Raw genomic sequence first — 24,285 nt, 5'->3', positions numbered from 1 at the left:
CATGGCCTCAAGGTCTTGCTTAGCTTTTCTTGTTTCAAGCTGAAGATCTCCCATTTGAGCTATACCTCCACTTCTGGATTTTTTTTGTTGGCTAATTGGAGTAAGAGTCTTGGATTTATCCACCCAGGCTGGACTTGAACTGGGATTCTTAGATCTCAGCTTTCTGAGTAGTTAGTATTATGAGACACCAGTGCCTGACTAGCATTTTTGGTTCAGGATGCTCAACTATGGATGGCTCATTCTGGGCATATTTCTGGCATATTTCTATGCCACCAGGAAATCAGGGCCATGAACCCTTCCATAGATCATTTCCTCAGAGCAATGGCTTCTATGCCCTGAAGATTGGTTTTTAAACTTGGATCAGAAAAAAGTTAGCCTTATGTCCTGTTGATTACTGAGACAGAAGGTCTCCTGCTGGCTGGCTGAGCCTTCTTACACTCTGTTAAGTTTTGCTGGAGTTGCTTAACTTCAAGACACATTGCCTTGTCCCCTAGCACCTGGGTCCTGCAGTGGTGGCCCTGATTACACATGGTGTCCCCTCCCAGAAACCCACAAACAGGTCACCAGATGAGCTCTCAGAGCTCAGATTCAGGACATTGCTTTTTCATCAGTCAAGGTTCTTGAAGCTAATGTGAGAATAATTGTTACGTGGTATTTATTGCTATAATTATCACCCCTGGGTGGTTAGTTTGTTATTTCAGTGGGACAGTTGAGAGATAGAGAGTTGTGCTGTAATTGTCCTGATGTGAGCTATAAAGAAAAAGGAAGACCTCAGAGAACCAGTCCTGAGGGAACAGGGAGAAAGCATTGAACTCTGACCTTTGGCTCAGAAATCCACCTGCCAGCTCAACTCTTCCAATTTTTATTTGCCCCAAATATTTTGCTCAAAGATTCTGAATATAATAGTGATTCTTTGTATTCCGCTATAAATAAAAGTATATTTATAGGTTGCTCTGAGAACTTGGCTCTCAGCCTGGGTGGGATCCTGCTCATCCAGGCTCCTTTCATGCTTGGACAGGAAATGGTGCTTCAAACCCCAAGGTGTGGGACCTGTGCCAGGCTATCCAGAAGGAAAAACTGGAGCTTCCAGAATCTTGAAAAGAGGTGGGCAGAGACACCTCAGCCCTGATTCCCACACATTCTCTGCTGTCCCCCACACTCAACGGGCATTGGGCTGGCAGATAGCCAAGGTAGAGAGGGCAGAAGAGACAGGAAAGGGTCAGTAATGGCCAGCAGAGGGTGTCAGGAACAAAAGAACCTGGGTGAACACCCCACATTGGCACCAGCCCCGGGGTATGGGCAACCAGCTCTAGATTTTCCTGGATCCGGAAGATTCCACTCCATGACTATACAGTTTTGCCCTTGCATCCTGCAACTCAGTAGTGTTCTCACGGTGGATTTGCCAAGCAAGGAACCCCAGAGTCACCTGCCAGGCCCCTTGTGGCTGGAATGGGTTCAGGAATGAATGGGTGTGAACCCCAAAGAGCACGTATACCCTTTCCAACCAGGGGAAGAATACTGATGAGGGAAGATCCAACCACACCACTGTCCTGGTGCTAGAGAGGCCCCTCACTTACCCTTGCCCAGCAGCTCCTTGGACTGGTTGGAGAGGAGGTTCTTGGCTTTAATCAGCACCACCAGGAGGCGGCTGGCAGCGGGGAGGTAGCTGATAGACAGGAGGACCTCCCCGGTTCCTGTGGACGGCTCCTGAAACACAAGGAGGACTCAGGAAGGGAGCAGTGCCAGCAGTGGCTTCTGACCCATCAGCCCGCAAACTGCCCACCTAAGGGTGCTCTGCATTTTCTCAGAAGGCAGCAGAACACCCAAAGCAGGGTGACGTGCTACCTGGGCACTGTCCCTGAGCTGCTTTTTGCTCAAGGCTAGCACTCTACCACTGGAGTCACAGCGCCACTTCCAGCCTTTTCTGTATATGTGGTACTGAGTAATTGAACCCTGGGCTTCGTGCATGGTAGGCAAGCACTCTCCCACTAAGCCAAATTCCCTAGTCCTACCATCATGTATTTAAATCCCAAGTAAAAACACACTGAGCACTGGTGGCTCACACCTGGAATTCTTGCTACTCAGGAGGCTGAGATCTGAGAATTTTGGTTCAAAGCCAGCTCAGGCAGGAAAGTCTGTAAGACTCTTATCTCCAATTAACCTCCAAAAAGCCACAAATGGAGCTGTGGCTCAAGTGGTAAAGCAAGCTCAGGAACAGCACCCAGGCCCTGAGTCCAAGCCCTAGAAGCAGCACAAACCAACAAACAAAAAGCAATGAGTGGCCACTCAGCAGAGAGACAGAGACATCTAGGAGACCCCTTAACCCTTACTCCTTGCTGCCTGGCATCTGGGGTGTCTCTGGAAGTCTAGGGCTCTGGAGAAGATAGGTTGAGAATAACTGATTGACATCTGTCTCCTGGGGGGCGGGCAGGGCAGGAGCAGGAGGTGTGATTCATTTCTTTATTTGAATAGATGGCCCTGGCCAGCTGTTGCTGGCTGAGAGAGTCAATAAAGTGTCATGATCAAATGGGCAGGGGTTTGCTTTGTCAACAGAGAGGCCAGAAATGACAACATAGTGCTGCGGACCCATGATGGCAGATGATGCACTTAGGTCCCTGGAGAAAACCAAGTATCAATAACCACACGCAGCAGAGGAGGCTGACACCAGGAAGCATCTGAGCACGTATGCACACGAGCGCATGTACACACACACACACACACACACACACACACACACACAATTTAGAGTGTGCCCATGAACTCTTACAAGAGTTCCTTTGAAAGTTCAAGTCCTTGAAAGACAAAACATTAAAAAAAAAGGTCCCTTCCAGGACAGAGAAGGAGTCAGCCCATGGTGGAGCTCTTCCTCTGACTGGAGAGCAGATGGCCTTCCCTCAAAGGCTGCGGTACAGCCTGGCCCCCTCCTTCTAGCTCTGACTTCCTCATTGTACACTGATGATAATTTGGGGAGTCCTCTTCCATCCTGTACTCCTGGTGTAGTTGAGACCCCTGGACAACAGCACAGAGCACCCCAAGCCTCCTTCTAGTACCACTAGGTGATGCTTTTGAGCTCAGGGGGGTTGTAATAGGTTTTCCTGTGTACCCTATACTGGGTCCCCAGCACAGGACTCAATCCCCAGTGCAGTGCCCAGCCCCAGCCCAAGACTGGACCCCGCAGTCCAGGGCCAAACCCCCAGTACAAGACTCAATCCCCAGCCCAGGGCCCAGCTTCCAGCAGATTCACAGAACCTCTGTGCTTAACAGAAACTAGACAGTGGGGTACAGCCCAGCACCGTGCGAAACATAACACTGCCCTTCCCTTTTCCAAATGTCCTTTATCAGGAGGAAGGGGATTTGTCCAGTCAACAAACATGCTTAAAGGACATATTTTGTGTTCCAGATGCTCCTGTAATAGCAGAGAGGAAAATACAGTCTGCCTCCAGGAAACTTGCAATCCATGAGAGAGACAGACTGGAAGTGATACATCAATGTCGGCTAATGGGAAAAACAGAATTGATTCATTTAGTAAGTCCTCATTAATTGTGATAAATTATAATTCAAATGATGATTCACAAGACCACAATTTTTATTATCAATAATCCAGAGCAAGGTGACATAATGTTGAGGGAGGGCACAGACTGAGAAGTTTGGTCCTATCCTTTACAGCTGTGTGACCTTGGGCAAGTTCCTAGACATTTCTGCTTCCTCATCTATAAAATGGGCATAGATGAGCTCCCCTTATAGAGTTATGAAAACTTAAGGAGCTTATATTCCTAAAAAGAGTAAATGCCACTTGTAATCCTAGCTACTCAGGAGGCTGAGATCTGAGGATTGTGATTCGAAACCAGTCCAGGAAGAACAGTCCAGGAGACTCTTATCTTCAATCAACCAACAACAACAAAAAAAAAGAGAAGTGGAGGTATGGCTTAAGAGGGACAGTGCCAACCTTGAGCAAAAAAGCCAAGCAAGATCATGAGGTCCTGAGTTCAAATTCTAGTACCAGTACAAAACAACAACAACAAAAGGAAACCCCAGTCCCAGATCCAGTGTGCTCTGCTCCTAGTAAACAGTCTGCCCATACTCTCATTTCACAAGGAAGTCACAAAACCTGAGGACTAGTGCCAGGCTCCCAGCAGGGTGGTAGAGCTGGGATGGACACCTACTTACCATTTATCAGTAGTGGGTCTACGGCTGGCCTTGGCTGTGGCCCTACAGTGATTAGGCTGGAGGCCTCTACTCCCTCCCCCTCCAGACTAAGAGGAGCCTACACCTGTCTACCCCAAGGGACTTCTCGTGGCTGTGCAGGGTGAGCACCTGGGCCAGCCCTGCTGGCTATAGCATCGATAGCAGATAATGCAGCTGCTTAAAATACCTGCCAACAAAAATAACCCTTTCTTCCTCCTTCTTCTCCTGGGTAGTCCTCCTCCCTTTTCTATGCCTCTCAGTGAATCATTCAAGGCCTCCCTGGAAGTGGGGCGTACTGTGGTCCCTGATGACGCACATGCCACTTTGGGCTGAATGTCTTCCATCTAGAACCAGGGCACTGCGGCATCTCTGTTAACTCACTGTAGCCTGGAGAAGAAACACCTCAGGGTGCAGCATCTGCAGTCACCCTGCCCTCCTCCCCCAGTTCCAATCAGTCCCTCCCTCCACCCAGGTGGGGCACCCTGGCCGGGCCTGGGGCTCCCTCCTGCCTGACACACCATTTGGGGAGGTGGATGTGACTGGATATTTTTGGAGCAGTGACGGCTGCAAGGAGAATGAGGAGTCATGAGGATGGATGAGCTGCAGAGGGCAGGGCTCCAGGTAGAGATGCAGAGCTCCAGGTACAGACGGCTCGGTTGCCAGATCCTGGCATGGTGCCCAGTGCACTGCAGGAGCTAGCTGAGGGATTTGTGGGAAATGCACACTAAGGCTTTCCTGGGGGAACAGAAGGGATCTGGAAGTCATCAAGGTAGCTGAGACTGCTGCCTAGACTGAATGAGAACCGTGCTGGGGCCATCCAAAGCCTCAAACCCCACAGGGAAGCCTCTGTTCCTTCAAAGCCAGTGTACTAATATAGGAAACCCAAGTGGTAGTTTTCCTCCCAACCCCTCCCCCGCATGCCCTCCCCACACCACCCCCCCACAAATTCCCCACCCATTGAAGAGCATGTTTGAGCTATCTAGCAACTTTCTAAGACTGAGAAAAAAAAAAACATGGGACAAGGAATGATGGCAAAAAGTGGGCCAGATGTAGCCAGGCATGTACCATGGCTCAAGCTTGTAATCCTAGCTACTTGGGAGGCTGAGATGGGCTGGCAGCCGGGAGAAGAAAAATCTCACAAAACCTCATCTCAACCAATCCAATAAAAAGCTGGGCACAGTGACACCACCTGTCATCGCAGCTATGTAAGAAGTACAAACAGGAAGAGAGTGGTCCAAGTGAGCTGGGGCATAAACTCAAGGTGCTCCTTAAAAAGTAACTAAAGAGGGCTGGGAAGGTGGCTCAGTGGTAGAGCGCTTGCCTTGCATGCTCAAGGCTCTGGGTTCGATTCCTCAGCACCACATAAGCAAAAAGAAAAAAGTCAGAAGTGGCGCTGTGGCTCAAGTGGTAGAGCGCTAGCCTTGAGCTGAAGAGGTGAAGGACAGTGCCCAGGCCCAGAGTTCAGGCCCCACGACCGGACCCAAAAAAAAAAAAAGTAACTAAAGAAGAGCTGGGGGGGGCGGGGGGGGGGGGAAGGGGCTGGGAAGATGGCTCAGTGGTAGAGCGCTTGCCTTGCATGCCTGAGGCCCTGGGTTCAATTCCTCAGCACCACATAAACAAAAAGAAAAAAGCCGGAAGTGGCACTGTGGTTCAAGTGGTAGAGCACTAGCCTTGAGCTGAAGAGCTGAGGGACAGTGCCCAGGCCCAGAGTTCAGGCCCCATGACCGGACCCCCCAATAAATAAATAAATAAAAAGCTAGAGGCATGGCTCAAGTGGCAGAGTACCTGCCTAGCACGCAGAAGGCCCTGAGTTCAAACCCCAAAGAAGCCAGCAGGAGTGAAATGTTTTCTTCCCACAATCTAGCAATCTAGATGCTATAAGGAAAGCAATCTAGATGCTACAAGGGAAGGCCCCCACCAGTCATGAATCTTACTTGTCAGGCTGACTAGGTAGCCCAGGATTTAGAGTCAGAATGACCTTGCCTGGGTGAGCATGGGTGGGCTCAGTCTATAAATGGGGTGAGTGATCCTGATATTCCCCCCACCCCCATCACCATGTGGCTCATTGGGAAAATGGGAAAAAAAGTGGGGTAAAGTCCTGAGAGTAACCACCGAGGTACAGGGAGTCTCAGAAACACCACCCTGATGGCTGGGTTGATGACTGCAGCCCAGGACACAGCAAATGCCCCCTGTGAAGGCTCTGACAGGAAATCTCAAGCCCATCCCTAGACACAGCACAGCCCACAGGCCCTGGAGGCCCCACACAGCACGTGCACCTTCCCCAGCCCCTTGCTGCCCTGGCCAGTGGAGGGGGGAGGCAAGGGTTTGCTCTCAAGAGCCCCTTTCTCAATAGGGTGGTGTCACAGCAGAATCTGCCACTCATGACCTCCAGGGCAGGGGAAATCATCCAGGAGTGTCTGCCTAGACCACCCAGCTCTGGTCTGCGGGCCCCCCCCCTTCCCCCCACCCTACCCCCTGCCTCCAGGTGGCTCCATCAGAGCCTAGTATATACACTATTTACACACACACACACACACACACACATACACCCCTCAGGCCTTCTAGAATTCTCCATCACAGCTCCTCTTAGATATGTCAAGGCAGGTTAGTTTGTCATGATCACTGTGAGCTGCATCAGCTCATCCCTTGGTCTGCAAATTCTACAAACAGAGGGACTCTACCCTCCTCCCTTCTTTCCTCTCTCCCTCTGCACTCATCCCTGCAGGGCCTATGCAGAGCAGGGAGACAAGGACAGTCCTGGAGCACACACCACGTTACTGCCCATGATGGCAGGGACATCCGCGTAGCAAGCAGGAGGACCCCCTGGGAGCAGGTGCTAGGAACCCTGAGTTTGGGGCCTTGGCTCAGCTCCAGGATGGCCTGTTCAGGACCCATGCTGCCTCTCTGCCCAGCCTGGAGGTCTCCCCTCCTGTACTCCACTAGCAGGCTTCAGCCTTCCAGCCGCAAGGCGAACTTACCTTAGCAGAAGTCTTCAGCTGGCCCCATTGCGCGGTCCCCAGAGGCACGGACACCCCATCCAGGCCCAGGCGGAGCTCCCCAGCCACGCTGTGGCGGGAGAAGCGGTCGCAGGTCCTCAGGGTGAGCGTCAGGATGGCCGTGGGGAGCTCCTCCTCCGCCAGGGGCAGCGCCAAGCCCTCCTCCCAGGTCGTGTGCAGCTGCCGCTTCTTCAGGGCTGTCTGGGCCTCCACGGAGCCAGTCTTGATGGCCACACTGCCTTGGACATAGCAGTCGCAGCCTCCTTCGTGGTCACTGGTTACAGCTGCAGGCCAGAAGATAAGGGAACTCAGACGAACTACATCCTGGATCAGAGCTGTAGAATCCACCTTAATGGTAATGGCCTTCAAGTGTCGACAGATCCCAGGGATAACTAACTACCTTGGGTCTCAGGAGTGGACTTGTAGCAAGACATTTAGAAATGGGAAATGAGTCAGGTGCAGGTGAGTCACACCTGTAATCCCAGCTACTTGAGAGGCTCAAATATGGAGGATGGCAGTTTGAGGCCAGCCTAGGTTAAAAAACAAACAAAAAAGCCTGCAAGACTCCATCTCTAATTAATCAGCATAAAGCTGTACTAGAGGCATAACTAAAGTGATACAGCACCAGCCAAATGAGAGTGGAAGGCTCTGAGTTCAAACTTCAAGACTGTCCCCGCCCCAGAAAAAAAAAGGAAGAAAGGAAGGAAAGGAGGGAGGAGAGATCACCATCAGTACACCTCATCTTCCATCTTCCTTGGAGAACTATGATAAGAATCACTGCTTCCTGGAGCCCCTCTGACCAGAAGACTCTGCAATTTCCCCAAGCCCCCAGGGTCCTGGTTTGACTCCACTGTCCTTAGGGCCACTGGGGACACTGTGATCCATAGGTTCTGTACTTTGCATATTTACCCCACAGCCACTTACAGTGTGAATCACTTGGATGCTCCCCTATTGATGTTGTATAATCTGAGCCTGGGTGCATTTAATGTGTCATAAGGCGGACCGTGTCAGTCGGCTTTCCATCACTGTAACAAAACCCCATGAGGACCAGCTCATAAAGAGCAAAGAGGCTGATTCTGGCTCACTGCTTGTGACCTTCTATTTCATGATCAATTGGTCCTGCTGCTTTTTCAACCTGTAATCAGGCAGCTGGTCATAGTGCAGGTGGGTAGGTAGCTAAGCAAAATTATTCATGGACTGCCCAAGATGCAAACAAGAGCCAGAGGAAGGACCAGGGACCCACAGACCTCTTCAGGGACATATTCGCAGTGACCTAAAGACCTCCCACTAGGCCTAACCTCTTTTGTTGTTGGTGGTGGTGGTTGTGGGGCTTGAACTTGGGGCCTGGGTGCTGTCCCTGAGCTCTTTTGCTCAAGGCTAGCTCTCTATCACTTTGAGACATGGCTCCACTTCTAATTTTCTGTTGGTTAATTGGAGATAAAAGTATCACAAACTTTCCTGCCTGGGCTGGCTTTGAACCTTCATCCTTAGATCTCAGCTTCCTGAGTATTTAGGATGTCAGGCATGAGCCATCAGAACTCAGTTAGGCTTCACCTCTTAAAGCCCACTCCCGCCCCGCCCCCATATTGCCACAGCAGGGAGCAAGGCTTTACTCCATGTACTTTTAGGGGAACATTGAGGGGCCAAGCTATAGCCTCTGGGTAAGTCACATGGCAGGTACATCACAGTGTGATTTACCCAGGTATCCTCCTCCCCTTACTGAGGAGCTTGGGTGATTAGCACCTCAGTGGAAAATGTGGCAAGTGGGAGCTGACATTTCACCGAAAGTGCAGGGGAAGAACTGACACCAGGCTCCTGACAGAGCTTCCTACTGCTGGTTCGGACTCATCCTGGACAAGTCATACAAAGGCGTTGTCACCCCTCAGTTTGCTAATCTGTAAAATGGAACTTTGATGAAGACCAAGTGTGATAAAGCATATGAAAGAGCTTAACAGTCTTAAAAGACAATAAACTGGAAGAAGAAAAAAGAAAGAAAGAGAGCAAGAGAGAAAGAAAGAAAGAAAGAAAGAAAGAAAGAAAGAAAGAAAGAAAGAAAGAAAGAAAGAAAGAAAGAAAGAAAGAAAGAAAGAAAGAAAGAAAGAAAGAAAGGAAGAAAGGAAGAAAGAAAGAAAGAAAGAAAGAAAGGAAGGAAGGAAGAAAGAAAGAAAGAAAGGAGGGAGGGAGGGAGAGAAGGAAGGAGGGAGGGAGGGAGGAAGAAGAGAGGAAGGGAGGGAGAGAGGGAGGGAGGGAGGAAGAAGAGAGGAAGGGAGGGAGAGAGGGAGGGAGGGAGGAAGGAAGGAAGGAAGGAAGGAAGGAAGGAAGGAAGGAAGGAAGGAAGGAAGGAAGGAAAGAAACCACAGCCTGGAGGTATAGCTTAGTGGCAAAGCACATGTTTAGTATGTGTAAGGCCCTAGATTCCAACTCCAGTGCCAAAGATAAAACTGTGAGGAACTGTATCACAAATGCCCACGGAGGCTCTGGATGTGAGGTCACTGGGATGTAGCCTTGACTTCTCTTTTTAAGTTAATTTCCTCAGGCATTTGGTCCCAGTGATAGAAAGGCAATACAGAAACAAAAGGAAATTAACCACAGAAATCAAACATCTGGTGCCACAGCCAGCCCTCATTCCTCTGCAAAGTCTTGGCTTCGATTGTTGATAGTGAAGCGAATTGTCAGGGGTAGCAACACTAAGAACATCCTGGCCCCTCAGAAAGATGGACTGGTTCTGACTTTCCAAAGACCCTCTTGTCCAGCATGAAGCCCTGTCTGATTCAAAGGCCCCTATGACAGAGATTGCTTTTATTTACCAAAAGCTCATATCCCTTCTTCCTGGGCAGCTCCATAGGCCCACACTTCCCAAGCTCCTTTACAGAGAGGTGTGACCACGTGACTGGGCTCTGGCCAATGGATGTGAGCAAAAGTGACTTATGCCATATCCAGTTTAGACTAATTGGGAGCAGCTGTGCCCTCTGGTGCTCCCATTCCTCCATCCACTTGTGAGTAGAGTTAACAGGAGGCTGAGGCACAGGGTAGGTGGGAGGAGCCTGCTCCCCAAATCACCATTTGGATGAGAGATGTCTACCAATCAAGAAACCCCATTTTTTTCTGGAAGCCAGTGGTTCATACCTATCATCCTAGCTACTCACGTGGCTGAAATCTAAGGATCACAGTTCAAAGCCTGCATGGGTAGTTAAGTCTATGAGACTTATCTCCAGTTAATCTCTAAAAAGCCAGAAGTAGAGCTGTGGCTCAAGTGGTAAAGGGGTAGCCTGGAGTGAAAGAGCCAAGGGACAACACCTAGTCCCTGAGATCAAGCTCCAGTACCGGCTTTTAAAGAAAAAAGAGTAAGAATCCCAGGCTGGGAAGGTGGCTCAGTGGTAGAGTGCTTGCCTTGCATGCATGAGGCCCTGAGTTCGATTCCTCAGCACCATATAAGCAGAAAAAGTCGGAAGTGGCGCTGCGGCTCAAGTGGTAGAGCGCTATCCTTGAGCTGAAGAGCTGAGGGACAGCGCCCAGGCCCAGAGTTCAGGCCTCATGACTGACAAAAAAAAAAAAAAAAAAGGTAAGAATCCCCATTTTACATGGTTAGGGAGAAAAACTATTTCCGTGTTGGAGCAGCCTGTGTTGAGGATATTTCCTGGAGTGCTAACCATGCTCCTCCAGCTGTAGACCCTCTCATCCGCCTGAAAACCAACAGCAAAGCAGTACCTTCCAGGCGAGTCACGAACAGCTCAGCCTTCTGCTGGTCGTAGTCTAAGCAGTAGTGGAGTTTGGGGGCCTGGTTCCAGCTGGCAGCCTTCTCTGGGTTCCACGTCTCCATGACACAGACATCCTCCACCACTCCTGTAAGATAGTCAGGGCTCGCCACTGAGTCCCTTGTCACACTTGTCCCACAGCAGCCACCTAAGCCACAAACCCAAGCAGCCCCAGGCAGCAGCCACGCCAGGGCAATCAGCAGTCACAGGGGGCTTTAACTCAAAGGACATCAGCACCCAGTAGTCAAGATGTGGGCAGACATGAGATGCTACATAGTACCAGTGTGGTCTTGCACTTCTCTGAACCTTAGTTTCCTCATCTGTATAATGAAGAGGTTAAGAGCTCCTCTTTTCTATAGTCATTGAAAGCATGAAATGAATAAAGGCAGGGGAAGTTCCTAGCCCAGAGCTTGGCTTATGCTGAGTGTTCCCAGTAAGGGAAGCTGTCCCAGTCTGTGTCGCCCTGGTGATCATGGTTGTCCCCAGCTGATACCCAGTGCCACCTCCTCCTGTTCCCCAGGGTGATCAGCTGGGAAGAGACCTTCAAGAGCAAAAGGGTCAGGGTAAAAGTGTGTGTGTGTGTGTGTGTGCACGCGCGCATGCACATGTGCATGCACATGCGCACACACCAAAACTAAGACAAACTCAGGGCCTGGATACTATCTCTGCACTGTTGTGCTCAAGGTTGAAGTTCTACCACTTAAGCCATACCTCCTCTTGGAGTCTCATGGACTTTTCTGCCCAGGCTGTCTTTGAATTGCAGTCTTCAGATCTCAGCCTCCTGAGTAGCTAGGAGTACAGGTGTACTCCTCCACCAGTGCCTGGCTGGTAAGTGTGCTTTTGCTTTAATATATATTCAACACTTACTGAGTGACTAGATGATCTTATCTTTAATTTGGAAGTTCCTAAAACCATCAGTGTTACTCGTTTTGCCCATCTCCTGAACAGGATCCCAAGATTCTCAGGTATCAAACATAATGAAACAATTAAAGGCTACAGTAGCAGCTGGGCACCAGTGGTTCACACCTGCAATCCTAGGTACTCAGGAGGCTGGGATCTAAGGATAGCCTTTGAAGCCAGCCCAGGCAGAAAAGTCCCTATGAGACTCTTATCTCCAATTATCCACTCAAAAACTGGAAGTGGCACTGTGGCTCAAGTAGTAGAACGCTAGCCTTGAACACATAGAGGCTCAGGGACAGCGCCAAGGCCCTGAGTTCAAGTCCTACAACCAACAACAACAACAAAAAAAGGCTACAGGAGCCACAGTTACAGCAGATGCCACTAGAGGCAAACTAGAATTAGACTCTGGTTCTCAGAACAAATTCAGAGGGTACAAATATAGAGGACAATTAATTCCCGCAAAAGGGCTTATTATGGGATTCCTGCGAGTAGTCAAATTGTCCCTGAGGCATCTAACAAAGGAACAGATCAGCCAGGATGTTCCAGTGTATGGAGATGCACCTGTGCCCAGGGCCTCCCTGTCTTCCATCTTTCAGACATCCAGAGTACCACCAGTGTTAGGATGGCCTTAGTGGTACCCTAGCTCTCGGCTCTCAGGCTGCCATCAGTCTGCACCGTCAGAACCTCTCCTCTTCTCCTCTTGGATCTCTTATAGTAGTTGGGGTTCGGGTCAGCATCTACAAGTGGACTCTGCCATTTACTGTCTATCTCATCAGGGAGAGGCCAGGGGCTGGCACCACTCACAAAAGATTTCCATGGATCAAAACTAAGCTGTTGTCTTCTAAGGCATTCTTCAAAGGCCAGATGCTGCTCAGCTCCCCATGTTCCTTTGATTCTCTCCAAGCCTTAAGCCTCCTTGGGCTCCTGGGAGAAGGGGTCCTGAGTGATGAGTGACCCCTAGGATCCTCGTGTGGGCCAGTCCTCCCCGCAGCTTTCCAGTCTTCAGTGGGTCCATTTAAGCCTATTTAGAATGGGCTGCAGTATGCATGCCTCTCATCTAACCACCCAGGTGTCTGAGATCTAGAGGACTGAGGTTTAAAGCTACCTGGGATAGAAACTGTGGGAGTCTATCTCCAAAATCCCCAGCAAAAACCTAGGCTGGGGGCATAATTCAAGTGCTAGAGTGAAATCAACCAAGCGAGCCAAGTAAGCAAAGCATGTGCAGGATCCTTGAGTTCAACTCCATTAGTGGCCCCTAAAAGAGGTGTGGGGGGAGGGCGGGGGAAATGCTCCAAATGAGCAAAGCTCATGAAAGTCAGTCAGGATTGGTTCACCCTGTACTGTGACTTGTATCGGTTCCAGAAATGCCAGGCTGACCACTGTGCTTCTGAGCCAGAACAGGGGGGCACCTGTCCAATGGCTAGAAGATGGTTCAAGGTGAGGTCAATGTCAAAGCTGGTAGGATGCTTTCACTCTACCACCTCCCTCACCAATGGCATAGAATAAAACCTAGGTCACGTGATGGGTGTCCTCAAGGCTTCATGAGTCCCTTCCTAAGAAGCTCCTACCTCAGTGTCCCAAGCTGTCCCCTTTCAGACATTCATTCTAACAAAAGAAATATAAACAATAGCCATGCCTTTTGAGGTTTTTGGTCTTTTTGGTGTGGAGCTCGAACTTGGGACCTGGGCGCTGACCCTGAGCTTGTTCACTCCAGGCTAGCACTCTACCATTTCCAGCCACAGCTCCACTTCCGGTTTTCTGGTGGTTAGTTGGAAATAAGAGTCTCATAGACTTTTCCAGGCTGCCTTTGAGCTGCAATCCTCAGATCTCAGCCTCCTGAGTAGCTAGGATTACAGGCATGAGCCACCAGTGATGGCTTTAGCCATACCTTTTGAAAGCAGGGAGCTGAGAGTTTTATAGGCAATATGGTACTTCCAAACTAACTGGCAGGGCCTAACAGGATTCCATGTTATAGGTGAAGAAACTGAGGCCTAGAGAAGTTAGTGGTGTTGATGCCACACAGCAAATATGTAAAAAGGCAGACAATTTTACCCAGGCTCAGAAGCCCCTGTTTTTAGCCACGACGCTGTGTCTCATTCATATGACTTGAAAGGGACTCTTGTTTTTCCTAATGGAGAGCTAAAAGGCTTGGCCAAAAGCTGAGTAACAGCGTTCAACAGGAAGACAGGCCCTGTTGCCCACTGGCCTGCCCAGTGTCCAGTGCCACATCACCAGAGCCAGGCCAAGGAACGCTATCCCCAGACACACTGGCTGACCAGTCCCCACTACGTGCTGCCCATGAGGGGCAGGAGACCCTTACCATTCTGGGGAAGGATGAACAGCTCCTCTGTGACTCGCTTCTTGAGGCGGCTGTCACTGGGGGCCTGGGAGCTGGTGGGCGCAGTAGTCTCCTGGGTGGTCCCCAGTTTGTAGTCCGCATAGTTGATCACTTCTGGAGCCGTCACAGCCGGCCTGGGGCCGTAGATGTCTGGGAACTTGAGAAGGGCTCGGGGCTGGACAGGCTCCGTGGATTTCTTAATGTTGAACTGCAGATACAAATCAGGCTCGTTAGCAAAACAGGGGGCTTCCTGCCTGGCAGTCACCCACCATTTGCATGCACGAGTCACTCAAACATCCATCGCTTTCCCCATCCTTTTGTCTGTCCATGTATCTATCCATGGCAATGCCAGTGATGGCCTGTTGTAGTTAATTTTGGGGGGGGGTAGAGTGGGGAGTCCTCCTCTGACCCCTTTCCTCTTCAGAAGCAAGGTTAAACACAGTCCATGTTTTCTTTCTCACTGGCTTGGAGTCACCCTGTCTGCCACTTGTTGGAACCACAACTGAGGACAATTCAGGAGCTTTGGGCATTTGTGTGTGTTTATATTTGGCTTTATTTCAACACAGTCAGTTTTAGAGGAGGGCTGGGTTTATTTCCCAATTTGGTCTGGCTTGACTGATTTGGGCTTATTTTCTTTTCACTGTTTTCTTTTGATTTTTGTTTCTTTGTTTTCCCTGAGACAGGTTCTTGCCTTGTGGCCTAGACTGGCCTGAATCTCTACATCCTCCTGTCTCTGCCTACTGAATGTGGGGATTACTGTTGTGTAGCACCACACCCTACTCTGATTTTATGTTTTGAATGTGAAAATCATTGCCAGCTCAATTCTTGTGTGTGTGTGTGTGTGTGTGTGTGTGTGTGTGTGTGTGTGTGTGTGTGTGTGTGTGTTCTGTGTGTATGCCAAACCTGGGGCTTGAACCCAAGGCCTGGGCACTGTTACTGAGCTTTTTTGTTTAAAGCCCGTGTTCTACCACTGAGCCGCAGCACCCTTCCAGTTTTCTGGTGGTTAATTCGAGATGAGAGTCTCACAGACTTTTCTGACAGGGCTGGTTTCCAATTGTGATCCTCAGATCTCAGCTTCCTGAGTAGCTAAGATTATAGCAGTGAACCCTATTCATGCCCAGCTCCTGGCATGAATTTTGTTTAGTCTGATCTTACTAGCTCTCAGCCGTATCTTAATGGCTTTTTGTAGCTCTGGAGTGGTACCTGTCTTGGTACAGATAGTTGTAGTTCCCCTCCCCGCTTCCCCCCCCCCCCCCCAACATCCTAGGCAGGAAGCTTGTGGCCCTATTTATGACTGCAAGATGAGTCACTGTGGAAGTCAACATAACACCGGGCAGAGGAGAGAGACAGAGAGCTTCCATCCCTGATGCTAATATCTGCAAGCCTCTAAGTCCACCACCTGCTGTCTGGCTACATCTACCCTGAAGGCCGGAGGAACAGTGTTCGTGTTTCTTTGTTAGTCATGGGGCTTTAACTCAGAGCCTGGGCGCTGTCCCTGAGCTCTTTTGCTCAAAGCTAGTGCTCTATCACTTTGAACTACAGCACCACTTCCTGTTTCCTGGGGATTAATTGGAGATAAGAATCTCACAGCTTTTCCTGCCCTGGCTGGCTTTGAACCTAATGTTCTTCAGCTCTCAGTCCCCTGAGTAGGTAGGATTACAGGCATGAGCCACCAGTGTGAGGGAGTGTTCTATTGAAACCAGCCCAGGCAGAAAGGTCTGAAAGAACCTGACCTCCTACTAGCCAGCTAAAAGCCAGACTGAGGTGTGGTTCAAGTATCATCTTAGAACAGCCTCCTGAGTAGCTAGGGATGACAGATGTGAGCCAACAGTGCCCAGCTCCTTTTTTTTTTTTTTTAAGATGTGGTAAAATACACAGAACATAAAATTCTCCATCTTAACCCTGTGTTATGTTCCATTATAAATGTAACCCATTCCTAATGTACCAAGGTCTCCCTCTGTCTCTACTTAGCTCTTCCTATTGCCCGCTCCTGGAACCATCTTTCTACCTTTTGTCTTTGGGATTTTCACTGTTCAGAGTCTCTCCTATAGGCAGAATCTGATAGGACTAGCTTCATTCAGTAAGCATAATATAATTCTGTCTTGTCTATGTTGCAGCAGGTCAGAATTTCTTATTGTTTTATTTTTAATCATGTTTTTATGATCTTTAAGTAGTTATACAAAGGGGTTACCATTCAACATGTCAGTTTATGACTAATGAATCTTGATCAGTATCACATCTTTTATCATTCTCCCCCACATTACTTTATTTGTTTGTTTGTTTTTGCTAATTCCAGACCTTGAGTTTGCTCAGCTTGTTTATTCTAAGATGGTACTCTATCACTCAAACCACACCTCCAGTCTAGCTTTTGGCTGGCTAATAGGAGATCAGATTCTTTCAGACTTTTCTGCCTGGGCTGGTTTCAAATTTTGATCCTCAGAATCTCATCATTCTTAGTAGCTAGGATTATGGGCATGAGTCACCGAGAAAAGAAGAGAGAAAAAAATCTCAGTATCTCTGAGAGGATAATTTAACTCCAGTGTGCAGGAAGACAGTGACAAGAATCTTCTCCCTCCTCTTGCTCTTTCCGAGGGGATCTTGGATGGAGAAGACACCTGGAGACCCAGCTGCCACTCGGGAGGCCAAGCACTGGTGGCTCATCCCTGCTTGCCCTCCCCCGTCCTCACCTCAGCCCACCTCCTGCTCCCTAAGGAGGCATCGTCCAGCTTCCCCCGGAAGCCACCAAGACAGATGGCACGGGGCAGGACAGGTGGCCCCTGCTTCCACCTAATGACAGCGTGCTACCTCAGGCCTGGTACAACAAAGCGTCAGGAACACAAGCTTGAAGTGGGCAGATTTCCCCCCCCGATGGGTGATGTCAGGGAAGCAGAATTAATTGTGTAGCTAATGATCTGTACACAAACTCCAAGCCAAACCAAGGATGCCAGGCAACCTTTCTGTGATATGATTCACTTTCCACCAAAAGGCTGTTTGTTGACACTGGGACATACCACTGAAAATGACGAGGAGCCTGTCACTCAGGCTCTGTGCACACTTAAGGTACAGAGTCTGTTTGAAATACAGCCAGCTGGTCAGTCTGTCTCTAAAATGAGACAGCTTGGTTATAACCAGGCACATTCATCCAGTTACTTGCTGTGTGGTCTTGAGCCTGCCTACTTACCCTCTCTAAGTCCAGTTCTTTCATCTGGAAATGGGGAGGCTAACGATTGCATCTCTCTCCTAAGCTCGGTTGAGTGACCCATGTTGAGTTCTTGGCATAGAGGCTGGCCGGCCAAAATTCCAAAAGTGTTGGCAAGAATTGTTAGACATTGATATGAGAGTGGTGGCCCATGCCTGTAATCCTGGTTCAAAGCCAGCCCTGGCAAGAAAGTCTGTGAGATTCTTATTTCTAATTAACCAGCAAAAGGCCAGAAGTAGTACTGTGGCTCAAGAGATAGACAGTTAGCTTTGAGCAAAACTAAAACAAGACAAAACAAGTCAAGTTCAAGCCCTAGTACCAACAGAGAGAGAGAGAGAGAAAGAAAGAGACAGAGAGAGACAGAGAGAGAAATAGTGCAAAAGATGGGCCAGAGGTGTGGCTAAAGCATTGAGCACCTGCCCAGCAAGCATGAGGCCCTGAGTTGAATCCCTAATAGTGCCAATAAATAACCAAATAAAAGTGAAAGCCATTTCACACTGGGTCCTTGCCGGAGTCATCGAGGGGCTGGTGCATTGGGATGCAGTCTTCTGCTCATTGTCCTCCTCAGTGCACAGAGCAGCAAACCCCAGGCCCAGGCCCCTCTCCACCGGTTCCCCAGACTACACCTCATTAACGTGGGGGATGAACCACTCATGTCCCCCAGCTAAGCCAGGGACCCGGCACATGTAGGGAGCTCCCGTGTTGTCCTTGTGTCTCCCTTGGGCCATTCTGGACTAGGAGTCAGGTTCTGGTAGAGGTAGAAATGTATGCATGGGGTCGGGGGAGGGAAGCTGCTTCCAGGCAGTCTTCTCCCTGCCCCTCCAGTTGGTGTCTCCTTGATTCCTCCATACATATTTATTATTGTGGCAGAGCTCTACCTCCCAAAGATCAGCCAGTGCTCAGACCCTCAGCGCCCGAGGTGAGGCTGGGTAAATCCACTTTGGAGCAGTAGCTTGTCTTCTGGTCCAGTAGCTCATCTTCCTAGCAGTGTTTCCATGGCGACCCCATCATCTCCTCTTCTGTGAATTCCAAGCCTGTCTTCCATCCCTTCCCTGAGGACTCACTGCTTTCTCTTCTTCTCCTCCCCTCTGTGGTTAGGTTGGAATCTTAAGAGGCTCATTTGTGGTAGACCCAGGACCTGACACCACCCCCACCCCCGCCCTTATCCCCAGTTTACCCCCCTCACCCCATCTGGGAGCAGACTAGGAGACTTGGTGTCGGGTCCGCAGCTGTCCGCCCAGTGAAGGAGCCTCTGCCATCCCAATAAGACGGGACACCACGGGAGTGACAGCCCCGGGGCGAACCCTTCTCTGCTGTGAGTCATTCAGCCATTCATTCATCGTTTATTACATCTCTAGGCACCAGTCAGCCACAGGAATGTCACTGTCTAATTATTGTCCTTTCTGGTGGACATTTGCAGTACACAGAGCACAAAATCAGCACAGCCCCAAAAGGCTGCTTTGGGTGGGAATAAAATAAGCGTTATTACAACCAGGCCAGGTGGCCCAGGATAAGAGGGAGGGAAGCCCACGAAGCTGAAAATTTAAAAACCAACCAAAATGATCATGTCCACCATTCACCACATGTCACACACAGCAGGGAAGTACCATGGTTAGCCTTGATTTACAGAAGAAGACACTGAGGCACAGAAGGCTTTAGTGCAAAATCCTATGGTTAAAAAGATACTGAGCTGGGATTGGGAGCCCTTGTATGCTGGTGCCCTAGATAAGACCAAACAACCAAAGAGTTGGTGGTCTGGCATCTGCCTAAAGGCAGGGAAAATGTAAAGTGAAGCCAGCCTGGGTGAGGGGGGCTAGGCTTCACCTCCATCCTTCTAGCTTGGCCATCCAACCCATATTAAGGACTTTCGCCATGACAGAAGCATTGCAGACACTGGTCACTGTGCGCACACACAGTGTGTCTGTGCATATGGGAGGGGAGGGGCACAGCAGGGTAGTATTGTAATAAGTTGACCAATAAAAAGCCAACGATCAAGATGCACTTATGGTAGGCCACGCACATTATCCAGGGAAGAAGGAGGGGGAGACAGAGACAAGAGACAAGTGGGGAGACACCCAGGGAGCCCCATTTTGGGTGGTTGGACCAGCAGTGTTCACTTGAGTCCTTCAGACGTTTCTGTCCCTGTTTCTTATTTGTGGTGGACATCTGTTTAATACTGGGTTTCCTAAGAAAATTATGTTGGCACTGAAAGGCTGAAAATGTTGATACTCTGTCCGTTCCCTTTGACATTGAATTTAGAATCTTCTCCCAAAGCAGCTGTGGGATTTTCTGATTCCGTCGTCCTCAGATAATTGATGATTGTGCTAAGGTAATAATTTTCAACCCCTGTCATTGTGCCAATTTCTTTAACATGTTGGGGGAAAATGCTGAAACTGCGTCGCTTTTTTACCCACAGACAGATTGATTGGAGACCTTCAAGGTTACCCGTTTAACAATGCCCCTTTTTACATGTTTGCACAGCTCTTGTCAGTTTGTTCTACAGACTCTTGAAGCCTGGAGTCGGCTGATCAGAGACCACGTCGGGGTGGGGGAAACCCAGATTGCCGCAGAGACAGCACAGCACAGTCCACCCCAGAGTTGCAGCAAACAGGACAGGGGCTCTTTCACTGGACTCCCCTTTTACGTTCCACACCAGATTGCTACTCAGTCCAACAGAAATCAGCACACATTTGATGCCCCTCATGGATTCGCCCAGTCTCTACACTGTGAATAAGTCTTGCCCTCAGGATTGGTACCGCCCCACGGGGGAGACAAGACAGTCCATACGTGGGCAGGAGGAAGCACAGACAATACAACTCCCCGAGCCGGTGCTCATGGAAGGCATGACTAATCAATCCAAGACTTCTTCCTGCTGAGCCGAGACACTGTGTTCCCAGCTCAGGGTTCTACATAGCCACCAACAATGGATACGAATTCATATGCAAGAGGAAAGCTACTTGCTATTTCTGATGCATACTTATAAAAAGATAAGTCGAAGAAAGTATAGATAGTACTCTTTTTACTTTTTTTTTTTTTCTTCAGTGAGAGAAAATGAAGCCAGGGCCTCCCATATGCCAGGCAAGTGCTCTACCACTAAGCTATACCCCTACTTTCTAAAAGCACTTTTTTTTTGTCATTCTTGAACTCAGAGCCTGGGTGCTATCCCTGATCTTTTTCATTCAAGGTTAGTGTTCTACCACTTTGAGCCACAGCACCACTTCTAATTTTCTGGTGTTTCATTGGAGATAAGAGTCTCATGGACTTTCCTGTCTGGGCTGGCTTTGAACAGCCATCCTCAGATCTCAGCCTCCTGAGTAGCCAGGATTACAGGCGTGAACCACCTGCACCTAGCCCTAAAAGCAGTCTATAAAACCAAGTGTACTAGAAAACGTGCATTAAAAGTCCAAGGAGCTGCTCCTCGGAAAGGACTTCCAAAAAGATGTTGAAACAATGCCAGGCACTGGCGGCTAGAATCCTAGCTACTCAGGAGGTTAAAGTCTGAGGACCTCAGTTCAAAGCCAGCCCAGGCAAGAGAGTCCATGAGACTCTTATCTCCAATTAACCACCAGAAAACTGGAAGTGGCACTGTGATTCAAAGTGATAGAGTGCTAACCTTGAAGGAAAAAGCTCAGGGACAGTGCCCAGGCCCTGAGTTCAATCCCTATGACTGACAAAACAAAAGAAAGGAAGGAAGGAAGGAAGGAAGAAAGAAAGGAGGGAGGGAGGAAGGGAGGGAGGGAGGGAGGAAGGAAGGAAGGAAGGAAGGAAGGAAGGAAGGAAGGAAGGAAGGAAGGAAGGAAGGAAGGAAGGAAGAGAAAAGTTGAAACGAAGAACTGTGGGAAGGAATTACCTGGGGTTGGATTAGGAGGACTCAGAGAGTAGCTTTGCAGGGCTAAAAGACGATTCCCAACCCAGCACTCTCTACATGATGGACACCATGTTTGGTAGATCATCTGATCTCATCTCCATGGCCATTCAGTGATGAGAACGCACTAACAGGTGGCCATACTGAGCTGTGGACGGGCTGTGCCATGGACTTTACAGTAAGAGCAGAGAAAGAACTAGAACTCATGGCCAGCTGCCTAACCAGCTCTGCTCAGCTAACCCACAGTATTAGTCCTTTAATGAAACTTAATTATTCAAACAGTTTATTAGTTCAATTACCATTTCATTGACTGTGGCAATTAGCACAGTCCCCCAAGGCTGCCCGTCAAGTCCCAGAGCTGGCTTTCTTCCCAGCCACATAAGCTGCAGCCACAAGCACCCCTTCTGTGCGCCCCCCCCAGGAGGCTGAGGTCCTGAGGTGCCTGGGCCAGGACACGTATGCAGCGGTGAACATTGCTGGGTCCTTGGCCATGGCCTTAACCCACTTTTCCAGACTCTAAACCACCGGCACAGCCAGACACACCAGTGGCCTGCTGTGAACACCCCTGCTGGACAGCACCATCATGGACTTTTGGGGTTACAGAGCCAAGATGCCCTCTTCAAAGGAAATCTAGAAAATTCTTTAGATTTCAGAAACACTGCACAGCACATGTACTGCGGGCTGACAGGCTACTGACTCCTCTGCCGTTGACGGCTCGTCTGATTCAATGTTCACTCAATATATAGTTTGTCCCCCTACCCTGCCCCAGCCCCTACCTGCCTCCCTGTGAATGGAAGGACCACCTGGCTCCTCTTACCCTGTCTGAGCTCTGACAAGGGCTCTGTGACAGAAGCCAGCACAGTGGAACCATGCAGGACAGAGATAGGCCACAGAGCAAGACAAGAGGCCAGAGAGTGACTTAGAGTCAGGCTCACTCTTCTCTAGAGACCCTCTCATGAAGACTTCCTTGGGATCCATTAAGAAAGGCCTTAATCCCTCCAAAGCAAAGTTCTCAGTGACCCCAAGACCTACTAGGTCCCACCTCTTAAAGGGTCACCACCTCTTACCACTACTACATGGAAGAGCAAGCTCCCAACACCTGAATCCTTGGGGTACACCCAAACCATAGCAAGTCCTTTTAAGGTTGAAAGCTAATGCAAATGCTACTGGGTCCCGGAACTCGAATGCAAGACAAGGTGGTAGATGGTGTTAGGTCAGGACCTTTGCCCTCTCTTGATTCCTTTCACTCCTGTCCCGTGTTTGTGTGTGTGTGTGTGTGTGTGTGTGTGTGTGTGTGTGTGTGTGTGTGTGTGTGTTCTGGAGTGCCACACAAAAGGTGGCAGTCATGTGGCTGCTTCAAGCATCTGCTCCCTGCACTCATTAGATGACGCATTTGCAGACTACCAAAAAAAAAAAAAAAAAGTCCTGCAACTCAGGCTGATGTTTCTACTTAAAGTAACATCATCAGAGCCAGGTGCTGATGGCTCCTGCCTGTGATTCTACCAACTTAGGAGGCTGAGATCTGAGGATTGTGGTTCAAAGCCAGCCTGGGTAGGAAAGTTCATAAGTCTCTTATCCCTAATTAGCTACCCAACAGCTGGAAGTGGAGCTGTGGCTCAGATGGCAGAGTACAAGACTTGAGTGAAAAAGCTAAGGGACAGTGCCTAGGGCTTGAGTGCAAACCCCAATAAACACAGACACACAGACAAAGACACACAGACATGCACACCACGTAACATGACCAATTTTACTGTCTTTCTCTATCCGAGCACTTCCTCCATGCCTCCTCTCACCACACCCCTCCTTCCAGGTAGAGACTAGGCTCGAGATGGAAGTGAATTTGAGGACTTTGGTGATGCTCTAGAGGAAGGTAAGCTGTGTGTAATGCAGAAGGTGGGGCAGCTAAAACCCAGAGGCCTTGAAGCTGCCTCTGCCAGCATCTCCTTCGGCCTCACCAAAGTTCCTTCCCTAACTGTCCCTTCCTCCTCCAGGACATTCTTCTTCATCTTATTGGAAGAGTAACGTCTTTGTTCTCCTGCCTCAACTAATGGACACCTCTCCCACAGGCTGCTGTCAGCACAGCCAGGTCAAATTTCGTGGCCAAGTGAGGATGCTTGTCCAGCGTTTCCCGGTTCCACATCAATAACCTGTTGAATGATGACCGAGTGGGTGGAGACTGAAGGGAGGGACGGCAGCGTGAGGTGCCCATACCCCAAGTGCATTTAATTCCTTGGTGATACTGAAGACAGGGGCAGAGGTCACCCAGATAACTCAGTGCCTCCTTCTCCTCACTGCTGCTTTTTTTTTTTTTTTCCTTTTTACAATAGCTGCAAGCAGAGATGGCTGCCCTGGTCCTTTCTCCCCATGCAGATACCGCGCAATCATTCACCCATTCAGGCCTCCTCAATTCCTGCCATGTGCTCAGCCTGCACTGTTTCCAAGAAGCAAAAGGATGCCTTGAAAGTAACGGAAGCAAGCAGAGAAGTCAATGAACTACATTACAATGCCCTGGGGTCTGTGTCAGGTGGACTCAGTTTCAGTTTGCAGAATTCCCTGAGGGTCCCGAGCCTTATTCATATCTGCAAGCACCTTGGCTACTGGACTCTTAATGTGGTCCTGGAATAGTACTAGCTAGTAAGTCTCAGGAGGCAGGCAGTGGTGCTCTATTAATATTTGTGGGAAATCTTAATGCATACCCAAATCCCCAATCGGCTTCCTAGAGTATTCCCCTGACACCCTTCAACACATTGGCCAAGCAATGGAAACCCTTTGCATAATGAATTAGCACTTAGCCAAAGTCCTATGTAAAGAGGCTGCATGTGCATCACCTCACCTCATAGTGACACAAAGTTCACCTGACATGAGCAAGCCCAGCAGTGTAATTAGAGAAACAACACAGAGACACTAAATACCACCCCAGGGGGCTCTGAGAGTGTGTGGGCCCAGGTATTAGGATGGGACCAACCCCACTGATGGAAAAACACCCATCAGCACCCTTAAAGCAGCTGTGCTGGGATCCACCCCTAGGGGCCCCATCAGCAATCCTG

The 24,285-nt window shown here is 49.4% G+C and overlaps 1 protein-coding gene across 1 annotated transcript in view; it reads right to left on the bottom strand.

Annotated features, from left to right (window-relative positions):
• The window catches only part of Syt13 (synaptotagmin 13), a 39,276-nt gene that overhangs the window by 1,172 nt on the left and 13,819 nt on the right, over positions 1-24,285 (bottom strand). Inside the window, exons 2-5 of the mRNA XM_042671114.1 lie at positions 14,157-14,382; positions 10,890-11,024; positions 7,164-7,465; positions 1,578-1,707 (exon numbers count right to left, since the gene is read on the bottom strand). Coding sequence (XP_042527048.1) covers positions 1,578-1,707; positions 7,164-7,465; positions 10,890-11,024; positions 14,157-14,382 — 793 coding nt within the window. The remainder of the gene's footprint in view (positions 1-1,577; positions 1,708-7,163; positions 7,466-10,889; positions 11,025-14,156; positions 14,383-24,285) is intronic.

Source organism: Dipodomys spectabilis, unplaced genomic scaffold (genome assembly GCF_019054845.1).
Source record: "Dipodomys spectabilis isolate Male_0828 unplaced genomic scaffold, ASM1905484v1 ptg000599l, whole genome shotgun sequence".
Taxonomy (NCBI): Eukaryota; Metazoa; Chordata; class Mammalia; order Rodentia; family Heteromyidae; genus Dipodomys; species Dipodomys spectabilis.
Note: the sequence above shows the minus strand (reverse complement) of the source record. Positions and strands in the feature narration are given on the sequence as shown.